A 16,034-nucleotide genomic window follows, 5' to 3' on the forward strand; every position below is an offset into this window, starting at 1 on the left:
ACAGGCTCACCACGTAAGTCAATACATTCGATAGAAATAATAATTACTTGTTTAATGAAGTGAATTCCTAACACAATAAAACAACACAATGCCAACTCCGTACACAATCGTTTAATATGAGTAAGGACCTTATCAGTGGTATCGCTATCTCAAGTTAAATTATACGGCACACGGCAGAGTCAGGTCGTGAGTGATAGCACCGCGCGCTAGTGTTTGCATCGAGCGCCAACAACCTGCGCTCTTTTGCTTATCTTTCATATCAGTTTTACATTGAAAGAAATGGCCTATTTCTTTTATTATTAGGAAAGTCATGAGAAAGTACACAATTTGTTCATACTGGATTATCTCTTTTCCAGATTCGATTGAAGCGGCCGTACCCGGCTAGTATGGAGGATTGCAAGAAACGTGTACACGGCACTAAAGTTTCAAAAATAGCAAATATATTCCAAGGAATGCCGTCAAGAGACGACGAAGATATGCGTGGAAGTGATGTGTCGGTTGTTAGAACTGAAAGTCATTTGGCTAGGTTCAACAACGCCCGAGCGTTGTTTGAAAAATTAGGAGAAGAAAATCGTGGTTTTCGTATTGAGAAGTCCCCGTCGGCAGCTGCGAGTTTTGCTGGAACGCGTGGTGTTTCACCCGGAGTACCTTCTCGGTCGAGATCTAGTTCCGCAGGTTCTGTAAGTCCCCCCAGGTGTAGTGTTACACCGACTGCAGTATATCCTCCTGCAGTAAATGGAGACAAGTTATCTAATGGTGCTTCACAACCTCCCCCTAAGCCTGTTAAACCTAGTGTACTTCCAAAACCAGAAAAACCTGATAGACGATTTAACAAGGAACTCATTGAAAAGCAAAGGAATTGGACGTCTCATTTTAATAAATCCAGACCTCGAAATGAAAATGAACAAAAAGTAGAAAATAAATATATAGCACAGGAAAGAAAGTCGCCAGAAGCTACGGATAGATATGTTGTACCATCGCGTGTGTACTCTCCACCCCTTTCACCGGGCGCTGGAGACACGCACTTGGAACGTCCTTCAACTCTGCCTTCTGCTTTAGTCAATCGAAGTGTACATGCTGCGAAATCACCTAGTCCTGTAAAAAATATCGCACCTGTATTACCTTCCCCTAGATCCAATAATGGTATATCTCCCACCGCCAGGTCTGAAACTTCGCCTATCGTTAAAGGTGAAATTTATTCAACAGTGATTCAAAAAACGGAAACAAGGACTTCTGTATCGCCTGATGTTCAAGATGTGCTTGATAAAGAAATTAAACCATTACCTCGCACTGATATGTATTCACACTCGCCAAAAATTGTGGAACGTGTATCTACAATTACCACGTCAACTACTATAGTGGGCGAAGGAAGTGTTTCTCCTGTCAAATTTCACAAAATCTTACCATCTCCACCTGTTCGAATGCCAAGGTCTCCACCACCACCAATACCCGAGGACAAAAGCTTACATACCGACAGCATATCCCCTGTCACTTCCTTAACTGAAGAGTCTTCACCTCCTTTGGAGACAGACGCCGATAACAATGACATAAAACCAATCTCATATGATAGACCATTAAGGTCTCCGATACCGTCTCCTCAAGAAGTGACAGAGGAAAACGTACCTGCATCTTCAGTGCCACAGCGCCCGGATGTGTGTGATGTTGTTCCAAGATCTCCGACGGAATTTGAAGAGGAAAAGTATGAACGGAACAATTATAGCGCGGATTGGGAGGAAAAGGATAAACGTCGATCCTCAACACCGGAGTCACCGGTGAACATAATTGATGAGGGTCATCGGTCACCGCTAACGTCACCTTTAGCATCTCCAGTGCACAGTCTTCCGCGTTCCACCTCTCCAACACCAGTTTCACCATCACAATGTAAGTATTTATTATTTTAGATGTTTTCCTAAAAATATATAGATAATATTTATCTCGTTATCGATAAGCTATCATAACATTTTTTTGTTTAACTACGCTAGTAAAGTACTCGTAAATGTATTACAATAAAATTATTTATATAGATAATAACGTCATTCAAATGTTTTAATCGGTTTATCAGTGGCGCTGCCACCTTTTTATTAACATTAATTTAATAAACTCATCTCTCTCATATTGAGTGTATAAACTTCGCTCGCACTAAATAAACAAATTGAAATAGGAAAATAAACGGATAACAATCTTAAATCATATGAAGAAGTGTATCAAACACTTGCAAATTAGCGTCAGAGGTTGGAATAAGTGGGTGTGGATTGACGTTAGTTTGGCGGTCTCGTGCTCAGCGGGTTCAATGTAATATTGAGGAAGTCAAGGTATTTGAGTTGCGAGACTTGCGAGTCGATCCCGATTTAGATGCTCCGGCGCCGCCTCCGCCGCGACGACGCAGTAACTCGACCGACGTCGTCCTGTACGCCCCTACCTATTTATTTTGCATTTAACTGGGACACTTAATATAATCTCAATTGTTCGCTTGTGTCGTGAAGCTAATTTTATAAGTTAATATAATATACGGTTCTGTTTGTGAAGTACACTTTGAATTCAACCGTGAATAAGTGCATTCATCTCACAAAACGTTAGAGATAAATATCTAAAAACAACTGCGGCTAAATTTTCGCAACTCATTTACGGGAAACGGACTCGATTCCATCTTTGTAGTTTTTTGTGATTTTCTTTCATTTTTGATAGGTTTTTGCCAAAGATTTTATTTAAAGTGAATGCTCATATTACAAGCATTAACTTACAAAATTATCTTACATCAAAATATACATCGTTTCATGTTTATTTTGTTTCAATGGTGTATCAAGCAATTTAACACAAATTTTTTTAGAGATGTCTGACACCAAACACGTTATTTAAAAAAAATGCTTGAATGACTAAAAAAAATTCTTCCGAGAGTTCTGAAAATTGTGTGTTTTACAAGTGAGTTACAATGATATGCAAAATCCAAACCGCGCGCGCAGTACTATATAGAATATTATCGGGCAGTTGATTGAAATCATACAAAATACGGCGTTTTGAGTTAAATGTGCGGGTGAGTGTGCGTAGTGCGGACACAGAGGATTCGCGATGGCGTGGGGATGAAGTGAGGCAAGTCTGCCTGCACCGGCCGTGCGATATGCGCCTCTGCGGGTGTTGCATTGGTTTGTTACCTTTGTTCACTTTAACACACGTATATGTATTATCAGAGACAGATGTATGAATGATGGTTGTTGGTGATGATAAATAAAATTGGCCTGCGGCGTTCCTCGCTTCAGGAAAATAGTTGCCTATATTCTGGATCATAATATAAAATAATGGGTAAATCTGTTTAGACGTTTTCCGGGTAAAACTTACGTTTGTAATGTTAGGTACATTTTGATATTTTCCTATAAATGCAATATAAAAATCTATTTATTTATAAAATGACTAGCGGTCCGCCCCGGCTTCGCCCGTGGTACCTACATGTTTAAACTATCCTATCTCTCAAGTTGGATCGAACTGCACATGGTGTGCGAATTTTATTATAATCGGTTAAGTGGTTTAGGAGTCCATTGAGGACAAACATTGTGACACGAGATTTATATATATTAGAATGCAATATAAAAATCTATTTATTTATAAAATGATTGTGTTGGTTATGACCTTGACTTATTAGTTTATATTTGCTATAATCATTAATCATAATATTATGTCTGCTTGAATTAGTAAATAATAGCATAAGGATTGAAATAAATATAGGAATAAAATGTAATGTTTAACAAGTTCTTATCTTTCGCACGTCTCGAGTGGTATGATTTCAATTATCCTAGTTCTTAATTTTTTTTCTTCAAAATCATTGAATTCTCTATTATTATAGCTTTAGGCCTCATATAGATAGCTATTGCGTAGGAAGGGATCTTGTTTTAAGATACAAATCACGAGTTAAAAAGATACTATTTTTTATGATGGCACCCTATTAGGAAACTTGACCTAATAAAATTTCAGAACGATGACTTATTCACAAAGCCGTGGTATGAATAAGAAAAGAAGTAGCTATTGAGCTCAAGTATGTACTTATACAAAAGAAAAATGAGAAAATGTTTTTATTAGATCATCAGTTGCCGTATTGCCTCAAGTTTGTACAACCGTTTCTTATCTGAGAAACAATAAAGTTTTTCATAGCGGTGCGCTGGCGTAGTAGTTAGTTTCTTTCAACGATAGGTCTAATCTTAGCGTAGCTATGGCAGAAAATTAATAGAAAACAAAGCTCCCATTGAACGTACACTGGTGTTAATTAATACGAAGCTCGCCAGCCGCTCAATGTACTACATTAGCCAATAACGACTAAATGATTGTCATTTTATTTACCTATCGCTTATTAAACTACTACTTACTTTATTAGTTTCATTGGCATTAACGTATACGTTGCGTTTTTAATATGATGTTGCTATTTAGATTTTTTTTATAACGCTAAAATTTTTATATGAATGAAATTTTGTAAATTGGAACAAAATTTTTCTTTTGTGAAAATATCTTCATGACCAAATAGTTGAATCAATGGAATATCGAAATAGCATTCTGTGAGATGTATGTTTATTGTACCGGATACTTGCACGCTAATGACCTAATGCGAGTACCTGTGGTCGATCTCGTTTCAAAATTAGAAGTATTAACCTAATTTCTTCTTAACCTAAATACATCACGTGTTAGCAATAACATCGTTACATTGAAAAATATTATTATAACACTATTATACTCTATCTTCATTTTATTAACCCATTGAGCCCCGAGCGGCCCGATCTGACCACGACACAATAGATTTTCTATTGTGTCTGTGATTCCTCGGGCTGAATTATTAAAAAATGTGATCTTGTTATTGTGACGATCTCTAAAATGATCCCTGAAAAGTGACGGTCAGAATTGTAGCAAATTTTTAGCGATCGCTTTTTACTTTAAATGAATCGTCGAATAATGAATGGAACACATGTACCTATACATGATTTGTTTGTATTGATATTAAGTAATAGTGCTGATAGAATATTAGCTATCCTACTTCTCATTTCATTCGCATTAGTTGCATGTAACTTACAGTCTAAAAAATTCGCACATTCCAGTAGGCGGCGGTCGCAAATCATCAGAGGCGGATGAGGTCACGGGTCGGACCCGCTCCCGCACGCCCAGCGTGTCGGACGAGGGCGGGTTCAATGAGCCCTCCCCAGAGGTGGTGGCCAGGCTCCGACCCGCTGAGTACAGGGAACCACCGCCGCCTCTCACCCGCGATATACGCGATGCGGAACGCGCGAGATCCGACCCGGATACGCTGTCAGTTTTACAGCAGGTCAGTAGCAACGGAATGGTATGTGTGGGTGGTTATTGAATGGGGTGGTGAGAAATATAGTAACTTATGATCGTTCGAATGTGTGTATGAAAAGAAAATTGGCGGAGAACTTTTTGGGTTAGGTACTCTCTTAAACAAGTAATTATAATTTATCTAAGTACTTATATTGAATTTAATAATGTACCTAGCTATTGAATATATAAGAATATTATGTTAAAGAGCATTGTGTATGAGGCTTAGTAAGTTCATCATAAGCCGATTAATTCTTTCTTTGCTAGGATTATAAACCACTTTACCTATATTAGAACTGTACATGGTCAACTAAGCTGCAAGGGCTTCGTATAGTTGCTCGTATTAAAACATGATTTTTTTTAATCATCTCTTACATAAGTAAGTAGTAATGATATGGGTTAAAAAGTGTCCTAAAATTTGTTGATATTTATATTGTAAAGCCATTACCCTCTCAGTCTACCTCGTTTCGCGACTTTTCTGACACATTACCTTTTGACTTTTGTAAAAAATGCTAATAAAGTTACCTAAACATTACTCGCCTCCGTACCAGGATTCGGGCGTAGTAGTGAGCGAAGCGAGTCAAGGCTCCATAGAGGTGCTCGACAAATCGACCACCAGCCAATGGAGCGTGTCAGAAGACAACCCGGCGGAGGCGCGCGGCGACGCGGCGGACAGCTACGACGACGCGGACGCCAAGCAGCCGGACAGCATGACGCCGGACGAGGCCGAGATATTATTGAGCTCCAGGTGCGACTCACATAGGGAACATAAATGAGATGAATGAATAAAACTAAATTAATATTATTTATCATGCTTTTACAGCCGTAATGTGCCGGTTTTGCGCAGTTAAGGCGAATTGAATGACGTTTATGTGTTACAGTTTTGAACACTGATTAACTCGCTTTTCTTTGTAACCTTTTTTGTTTACAGCAAGAGATAATCAGTACGATTTATTGTTTACATTAATAACTAAGTGTTGCTAATAATCGCACGACGGCTGACCGACTCTTAAGCCTTATAATGTTCAATGGTGTAATATGTTTAATACAATATGAGTTTATGAATTATTGCAATTATGATACACCGCGTTTTACTGCTTTATAGTAATTATGTAATGTACTTTTTTCTATTGTCTTTTAATGTTGCTTCACTGTTTCTATGAGACTTATTTTATTATACGCTACTTTCTATCTCGTTCAATACTTTCTTGTGTTGATGTAGCTAGGAAATGTTATTATATTATAATAATATTATTTTTGTTGCACGCTATTTCTTTATTTACAATCTATTATACATGTAAGTATACTATTTGCGAATCATAAGTTCTACTGCCAGCTTCATACATGAATTAAACGTCGTATTTTTATCATTTGCATGCTGCCTGCACAACGCTTCATTCTTGCCCGATCACATTGCAGTATTCTGGAGAAAAAACTTAGGTAAGCTTGGTTAGTTCTCGTCAACTGTTACTTTCATGTATGTGCCATTTTCTAGTCCTGTAATTTCTCCTTATTCTAATGTTGCTTTGATTGCGGACATTATTTCTTTGTATGTCTTTCGATTTGTGTTTTTGATTTCGCAACAATGTAGGTAATTATTTTCGAATTAAAAAGGTATTCGTGATTTTATATGGTTGTTCTCAGTATGAAGGAAAGTTTACATAATTAAGACTGCAGTAACAATTGGCCCTAATGTAGTGTAAAGGCAGTGTTCCAAATCACTAATTTTATTAATTCGTTTTTAAGATTAAATTCAAAACAATATTTAAGCTGATAATAATGTTTAATTCTATTCTTCTTCAATACTACCTATTATGCTTTAGATAAGATATTTTTATAAATTGGAAACTAGGCGATAATCATTTGGGTATTCTATTATTTTTTGATACATACATGCTATTGTATATTGTTGAAAAAAATTTTACGTGGGTGATGGATAAATTAAAAAAAAATGTCAGTTTAAAGTAAGAAAATATTTATTAGCTAAGAATTTTAAATGCCGAGTGAAACGTTAAGATCGATCAGTATGGGAAAGCCTGAAAGTATAATATATATCGAAGATTACGTGATAAGAATTCTTACTTTTAAGACATCTATAGAATATATTGTAACTCATAAATTTTCAGATTTTCCTGCATTGGACGATTAAAGTTTTGCACCCTGTATGGAATGATTTTAACAAATAATAACATTTACTACATAATGAATCTTCTATCACGATACAGGCAAGAAGCTCTGCTGTCGGATGAGCAGGCGCAAGAGATAGTGGCGATGCTGTCGCCGCACGCGTTGCCGCACGACAACGGCGTCTCGCTCAACGACAGCTACCAGTCTGTGCTCTCGTACGAGAGGTGATTGTGCATTGATATAAACTATTTTATAGTATGCTTGAAATGTTAAATGTTAATACATATTTTCTAGGAGTAATTGCTTTCCTTGATTGTATTTTATGTGACACAGAAGCGTGTTAACCGCAATTATATAGCATTTGTTATTGAACTTCTACGCAAATCTCAATCTATGATTTTTCTCTTTTGCTTTTCCTAATTTTAAATACATGTTTAGAAACTTTACCCAGTTTAAAATTTATCTACACTATTATATAATATTATAAAGCTGAAAAGTTTGTTTGTTTGAACGCGCTAATCTCAGGAACAACACAAGTCTGATTTGAAAAAGATAGCCCATTCATCGAGTAAGGCTATAGGCTATATATCATCACGCTGAGATCAGCAGGGGTGGAGCCACGAGGATGAAACCGAGGGGCGCAGCTAGTAATAATCTAAATTACAACATCGTTGCATGGCGAGAAATTTACCCCAAAAAAATTTAAATAAATATTATGGTTGTCCCACCAGCATGCAGTCAGTGGACGAGAGCTACGAGTTCGTCTCGCTGGAGGCGGACACGGGCGCGGGCGGGGACCGAGCGCGTGACGTCACACGCGAGCCCCCCCCCGCGCCGCCCGAACCCGAGGGCGTGTTCGAGTCGTACCCGCCGAGAGCACTGCGGGAACTCGCGGAGGAGAACGGCATACATTACTTTGAAGATGGACACTTTTATACAGAAGTGAGTGGATGCGTAGATGAATAGTGCGTTTGAAATGGGAATGTGTTTAGCTGAATTCGGTGTGGCTATTAGATTACAAGTAAAAGAATTGATTAATCCCATCTCCTATTAGTACTTTATGGCTCAAGTATCTAGATTTCAGACAGAGGTGATATGGACACATAATTTATTAATGTTTTATATAGCTATCACACCAATATATTATAACTTTAATTGTTATAATATACTCACTTTTATTTACTAAAACGATTATGTTAAATTGCAGGTTGCCGGTCTGCCTCCTATAGAAGAGGATGATGATGACGATTATTACCCACCAGTATTTGTTAAGAAAAGCAGTAAAGTTAAATTCAGGTATGTTACTTAATATTTGCCAATTTTAGATATACATAGGCTTTTTTTAAAATTTGTGTGATAATTTGCATACATGAATAAACTAGATTTCCGCCCGCGGCTTCGCCCGCGTTTGCAAAGGAAAACCCGCATAGTTCCCGTTCCCGTGGGATTTCCGGGATAAAAACTATCCTATGTGTTAATCCAAGTTACCCTCTATATGTGTGCTAAATTTCATTGTAATCGGTTCAGTAGTTTTTACGTGAAAGAGTAACAAACATCCATACATCCATACAAACTTTCGCTTTTATAATATATATCTATAACTATATATCTATATATATTAGATTAGTTTTTACCATTTTCCAATTCAAACACATTTTTTGCACGATATTAATTTTAATGATTTCGAAAAACGTTAGTCGTACATTTGAGAAAAAATCTTAATCAACTCATGGACCCAATAAATATCTAGAGGACTTATCATAGCCATAGTAAACAGCGTAATTCGTTTCTCAGTTCCCAATTTAGTCGATAGATGTTACTCGCAGTATCATTTGGCATTTTTTTATAATTGAATGGTTCTTGTCTCAACTAGATGTCGCTTCTAAAAAAATCAATGTGCCAAATAGTATCTTGACGTAAAATATAATACGCAAAAAACGTAAACTATAACGTAAAATATAAAACGTAAAATATTATAAAGGCAAGAGGCGGCTCGTGACAAAATTGTACGGGTGTTCAATTATTGAACTAAAACAAAGAAAATACATTAGCGTAGTAAATTCATAACAAAAAAAAATGAGCACCACATTATAAATGTCTATTTAAACACTAAAAATTATAAAGTACAGGCCATTTCAAAACGAATTCAATGATTATCAATTAATAATTAGAAAATCCCCGAATTTGCTTTCGCGAGCGTATTTTTATTGTTTGTTTATAATAATATAGGAGTGGCAACTGGCAACGTCGCGCGCTTGTCGCGCGCAATTGCTGCTGTCATGCGATGCGGCAACATCGCGGTTTCGCGCAGGACCTCCGCAGGACTGTCGCAAAATTTCTCTTTCACTCTTATTGGATTATCTTTCACTCTCATTTGATATTCGTATTGGAGTTTAGGTATACGATAAATTTAATTTTAAATTATAGATATATTAATTGTTAAATGAATGAGCACAACTTTATTATAATAATTATTTATGAGAGTTCACTGCCCCAGCGCTCCTTAGGATGAACCGCCTATTTTTTCAGTTTTCACTTCGATCATCGCTGTTCGAGAGTGACTTCGTGACCACCATCATGGACCACGCTGCTATGAACTGTTTTTATCTAAGAACTACTCGAACAATTAGAGCATAAATTTCAACGTAAGACGTATAAGTGTCTGTAGCTGTATTGACTCAGTCTCGTACTTATAAACTAATGGACGCTGGTTCAAATCATCGCCGTACATCTAGATTTTTTTTTCTTTTCCCGTATTTTTTGCTCATATAAATATGTAATACTGTTTACAAGGGAATAATTAAGAAGAAAAAAGATAGGTATAGACATTTTTTTTTCACAAAAAATAAAGAATATATATACACTACTCTGATCACTATGTCGAATGTTTGTACTTTGTAGTTGGTGTCGAAACCTTATTAAAGGTACTCACTTCCTTAGATGCTCCCTATGTTCTTTAGCGTATGACTTGCAGTGCGCTGGAACCAACGATAAGAGATTTTATGCCATTTTACCTGAAAAGAAGTCTTCTTGGAAATGTCCAGCATGTCTTAGCCAGCGACCCAAACTTGATAACACCAACACAGTCAGTCGCTTACGTCAGTATGAAGCGTACGTGTTTGATCAAGCGGGTTACAAATTAAATTCAAATCTAATTGAAATAGTATATCTTGTTGGAAGTTTTTATTAGTGGTGCTTAAGTTATCAAAAACAATCTGATTTGTGGACGAATACGCGTTATACATCATGATTTATTATTAAAATTAACATTGGAAACTTTTTGCGTAAAAGTGATAAAAGTGGTTGACGGTATATTAAAAACAAAAGTTACAAATTAACATTGTCATCTATCGTGACGATTTACCAGATACAATAAGAAACATAATTTCGTTGAAAATTACAAGACACTCGTAGCTTTGTACAAAGTGAACTGGACTTAAAACAGTTAGTAGGAAGATCGATCCTGACACGGGTCATATTATCAGAAATTTATTACTATATTTTTTTTTCTTAATTACTTAAATTTTCCAATCATTATGAAGTTTGCCTGTTGCAAAGCTACAACAGAAGGCAGCGCTGGGATTTTATCTTGCCCTCATTGTAAACGAAATTATCATATTGCATGTTTGTTCCCAACTGACAAAAAGAAACAATTGACAAGCGAATTTAAAAAAAAATGGTTTTGCCCTGAATGTTCCACTCATCAGTCAAGATCTCTGAATACTGAAAATACCCCAGTACGCTCATGCGCTCAATTGTTACAACGAAGTCCTGATAACATTACAACACGTAGAGGTGGCACATCTTCTTTTAAATCCCCTATCGCTGTGAATAATAATGCATTATCAGCTGACTCTATTCGAGAGATTATATCCGAAGAGATGGAAAAGCTGCGGCGCTCACTGGAATCATCAATTATGAATAGGATTTCGTCAGATTTAAATTGTATAAAGCAAGAAATTATTAGTTTAAAAGACAGTATCACATTTATAAACAGCAGATATGATGATTTCAGCAAAACTATTTCAACGCTTGAAAAAATTAATAATAATTCTAATTCGTAATTCTGCACTAAGCCCTGTGAAGAGCATGAACGCTCTTAGCTAAAAACTAAAATAATTCAAAAACACCGGAGTTTTTAAAACAACGCCCTCTAGATGTAATAATTGAAAATCGATAGTTTGCTGTTTCCATAGTTCTAAAATTGGTCACTAGTGGTGCTTTTAAAGCTGCAAATTAAATAATAAGCTCAAATTAGAGCGCCATCTAGTAATAGTCTGAAATTACGGGGTACGATCTCTAGTATGACCATTACCAGTCCACTAGATTATATTCGTCCATGATCAACTCTAGATTTCACTTCGGTCTTATTTTATAATTCCAGTACGGACCCGATGCGGGTGTTCTCAACCCACTCGGTGCGCGAGTACGACCGCCGCAACGAGGACGTGGACCCGGTGGCCGCCTCCGCTGAGTATGAGCTGGAGAAGAGAGTGGAGAAGATGCACGTGTTCCCCGTCGACCTGGTCAAGGGCGCTGACGGGCTCGGACTGTCCATTATCGGTATGTTTTATAACTTTATTGCTGTAATGTGCTGTAAAGTATAGGGTTTATACCCAATAATCAGGTCAACTGTCTCTTGAAGCCGTGTAAAAATCAAACTTCCAAGCCACTACAACCGTTTATGCTGTAAATTTTCGACATTCGCTAAGGAATCAAAACCTACGAAGCAACGTCTTATAGCACAGATAAAGGAAAATTTGAGAAAAGTATAAATTTTAAGTTACAATAATATTAAAAAAAAAACAGGTTTGTGCGGGAACCTCAGTGCATGAGTCCGACTCGCGCTGGGCCAGTTTTATTAACAAGTTATCTTACTGTTACAGGTATGGGTGTTGGCGCCGACGCGGGCTTAGAGAAACTGGGCATTTTTGTGAAGACGATCACTGAGAGCGGGGCCGCCGCGCGAGACGGTCGCATACAAGTCAACGATCAGATCATTGAGGTCGATGGGAAGAGTTTGGTTAGTGATAATTTATTATTATTCATAAAATTGGGTAAAAAAATTAATGATCGGACGAAAATATAATTTAACAAGCTTCTACCCGCGGCTTCGCCCGCGCAGTCAAAGAAAAACCCGCATAGTTCCCGTTCCCGTGGGATTTCCGGGATAAAAAGTAGCCTATGTCCTTTTTCGGGTATCAAAATATCTCTATACCAAATTTCATGCAAATTGGTTCAGTAGTTAAGGCGTGATTGACAGACAGACAGAGTTACTTTCGCATTTATAATATTAGTATGGATGTAAGTACAGTAGAAACTTGACCAAGACTACTAGAAATTGTAATAAAATGCATTAACATGCACAAATTTATAATCGCTTCACAAAAACAGTCTATAATTTTGATTTAAAATATATAACTATGTATTTGCATAGGTCGGTGTAACACAAGCTTACGCGGCATCAGTACTGAGAAACACGTCCGGTCCGGTTAAATTTCTCATCGGTAGAGAGAAGGATCCAGAGAATAGCGAAGTGGCGCATCTTATACGACAGTCGTTAGCCGCTGATAAAGAAAGAGAAGAAAGGTAAACAAATTGTCGTACTAAAAATTATATCAAACAATGTTTTATTTTTGATATGAGAAATTGTAAAGTGTGTAGACTTATAATTTTTAATTATTTTTACGAGACAAATGTGAATTAGTATAATCTTAAAATCCTTTAAATAAGTTTAAAGGATTCTTGAAATGAAACTTCTTTAGTTATGCGCGTTATGGCAAAGAAGTTTCACTTCTGTCACGTGTGCTCAGCATACACACTTCTTTTAATCTAACGAGACATTTTTTAAATTGTTATTATAGAGCATCTCGAGAACGTCAGCGGCGACAACAGGTGGAGGAAGAGGATTCGCAGCAGGCGGCCGCTGAGACAGCTGCAGCGGCCGTGCGACATCCGGACATCTTGCAGCTAAAGGCGCTAGTCAATGAGGTATACGAGTGTTTTATTGACGGTATAGTGTATTTTTCATGGTAATATAAGGTGTTTTTATTTGCAATTTGTGATTAATAAATTAAGAATTACTGGACAGACTGAAAATTAATATACGCATAACTATAGTATATTATTCCTCTGGAAGATTGTATTTCGCTTATTTTACACATTCTTGTTTCCTAAATTTTTTGATAACATTAAAAAATAAAGAAATTTGGTAATTTTTACTCTACGGTTATCAACTATAAGTGAACCCAATTGTTAAAGGAGATATAAATTTTTAAAATTCCATTCCTATTTTTGCAACCTTATTTAACCATAAATGTATTCATCAGCTGGTGGGCATGGAAGCGGGCGGTGGTAGCGGTGCAGAAATTACAGCGCGCATGCGCGAGTGGTGGGCGCAGCGGGCACCGCCCGACGATGCGCTGAGAGACTCGTTAGCACGCGCTACGCACGCGGCTAGGCGCGCTACGGACAAGTATGAGAAGGTCGGTTATGAAGATATTTGATCTTTAATTTTCTTTTTCATAATAATGTTTTAATATTCAAAGAAATTTGAAATAACAATAAAACACTGCGGTATTTTGCTGTAATGCGGATTCCAATGCGTAATAAGTAACTGATAATTGTTGTACATAGTATATAGAAATTATTTATTATCATCTCTGAAAATTTCCATTTTTTTTAAGTACAAATTACTTTGATATTTTTTTTTTATATTAAGATAAGATTTTGTAGAATGATAATTTGATTAATTCTACACCATTGTTTTAAATTTAAACGACACGAATATTCTATTTTCTTTAGGTTAATTTAAATTTATAAGATTTTTGTCGAAAGTTTATGTAATATTTCAATATATATACAGGCCCGTCGCGCGCTCCGCGAGTGGCGTCGCACGCGGTCCATGGTGCGCGCGCGCGAGGAGTGGTGGAGCAGCACGCTGCGCGACGCGCACCGCGAGTACGCCGCCGCGCTCTCCGCGCTGCACGAGCGTGTCGCGCGCCTTGAGGTGCTGCTGCTGGTGCGTATATGTGTGGGATAGACGAATGTGTCTATGTCAAACTCTGTCAAAAACAAAATCTGTCATCGTAAATTTGTTCTCTTCTGCCTTTTCCCTTTGTGCTACGCATATAGAGATAAAGAATCTCAAGTCTATTTAACAATCTTCACTTTTTCCTGCCTAAAACCCTTCAAGGGAACACAGCCCCCTTGGTGTGTTGTCCAGACGGTTTGTCAAATAGAAGGCTGTAACGTGAAACAGAGCGCTAACATGACGCTGCGCAATGATAACCACGCGATGTTTTGTACTAAGCCCTAACATGCACACTTAGTACGCGTGACAAACTACCATATAATATGTGCATTAACGCCGTTAGTACACCGACGCATTCGACGCGGCAGCGAATCTCTGCGAAACTACAGCATAGCGAAATATCTGCGGAACGTTAATAAACAGCAATGTTTTCGCAACTCTTTCGCAATGCGTCTGTGTAATAGCCATTTCGCAGTTCCTTGACAAACAATAATGACAAGGACGCAACTATTTCATCTATCTTTGTGCTAGAGTGAGACATATCATATGCGAAAACCTGCCATACTACTGACAGATTTTTCGTTGTTTCGCTGCCGCACGCGAATGCGTCGGTGTACTAACGGCGTTATTTATCAGATGTTCGTAACGCGTGTCAGAGCGTGGGCCTGACGCGGCGCTATGACACCGATATGTACGTAGTATTATGCGCTTAGTACGCGTTCTATCTAGCGAGAATGCGTACAAGGGAAAACGTAAACAGTGTAGTACAGACTTAGAAACTTACAATTTCGCATGTCTATGTTTTATATCCTTTTATAGGGTGGAATTTTGTAATACAACCTGAAGGGACAGAATTCAAATTAATACTGAAGTAGATATTTTACTCAAAGAAAAGATTCCAATATTTTTGAAAAGATGGAAAATATAAAATAACTGTTTTTAAACTTAAAATTGCCTAGTTAACCATTGGTATTGAGAAAATATTACATTTTAGTAACTCATGTCTGTGAACAGGAGACGCAGAAGAAGGCTGGTCTCCCAGTGATGTTGCCGCACGAGCCCTCCGCGCGAAGAGAAACACCGCCATTACCTAGGAAGCCGGATCCAGATCCACTGCTTATCAACGGTAATTATTTTATTAAAATAAAAAAAATAACTCCATATACACAATATTAAACAATAAAATAGAATCGATTGGGCTTTCTGTGTTCTCTATTTCATCAATAATATTTTTCACAGATCCATGGAGTTCAGACAGCGATCTATCTGATTTATCACCTATAGAGGATGAGTACGCGAAAGTGGATAAGTCAGAGAAAAGGCAGCGAGAGCCTCCCGATCTCGGCGATGTGACTGTAACTACAGCGAGCGAGGTGAAGCCCGTGAACGTGCCTGTGACGTCAGCGCCGGTGACGTCACCGCCCGTCGCACACCCGCCCGTGCCTGTGACGTCACACGCGCCTGTGACAAGCACACCGAACAATGCTGGACTAACGGATACAATGTAAGTTATACTTTGCAATATGGTCAATGGTGGTATTGAATAGTGGAAATATTGAAGTTCGAA

General features: G+C 37.6%; 1 protein-coding gene across 4 annotated transcripts in view; it reads left to right on the forward strand.

Moving 5' to 3' along the window:
* The window catches only part of LOC123694520, a 44,777-nt gene that overhangs the window by 15,817 nt on the left and 12,926 nt on the right, over positions 1–16,034 (forward strand). For 3 of the 4 annotated variants that reach the window (XM_045639976.1, XM_045639979.1, XM_045639980.1), the window contains exons 3-17: positions 357–1,881; positions 5,073–5,296; positions 5,859–6,055; positions 6,727–6,747; positions 7,533–7,658; positions 8,166–8,376; positions 8,642–8,730; positions 11,819–11,997; positions 12,321–12,457; positions 12,872–13,023; positions 13,299–13,425; positions 13,764–13,919; positions 14,300–14,455; positions 15,482–15,593; positions 15,707–15,971. In XM_045639976.1, the coding sequence (XP_045495932.1) occupies positions 387–1,881; positions 5,073–5,296; positions 5,859–6,055; positions 6,727–6,747; positions 7,533–7,658; positions 8,166–8,376; positions 8,642–8,730; positions 11,819–11,997; positions 12,321–12,457; positions 12,872–13,023; positions 13,299–13,425; positions 13,764–13,919; positions 14,300–14,455; positions 15,482–15,593; positions 15,707–15,971 (3,647 nt within the window). In that variant the 5' untranslated portion in view covers positions 357–386. The remainder of the gene's footprint in view (positions 1–356; positions 1,882–5,072; positions 5,297–5,858; positions 6,056–6,726; positions 6,748–7,532; positions 7,659–8,165; positions 8,377–8,641; positions 8,731–11,818; positions 11,998–12,320; positions 12,458–12,871; positions 13,024–13,298; positions 13,426–13,763; positions 13,920–14,299; positions 14,456–15,481; positions 15,594–15,706; positions 15,972–16,034) is intronic. The other variant, XM_045639978.1, reaches the window with a different exon arrangement.

The sequence above is a fragment of the Colias croceus genome, chromosome 9 (assembly GCF_905220415.1).
Source record: "Colias croceus chromosome 9, ilColCroc2.1".
NCBI lineage: Eukaryota > Metazoa > Arthropoda > Insecta > Lepidoptera > Pieridae > Colias > Colias croceus.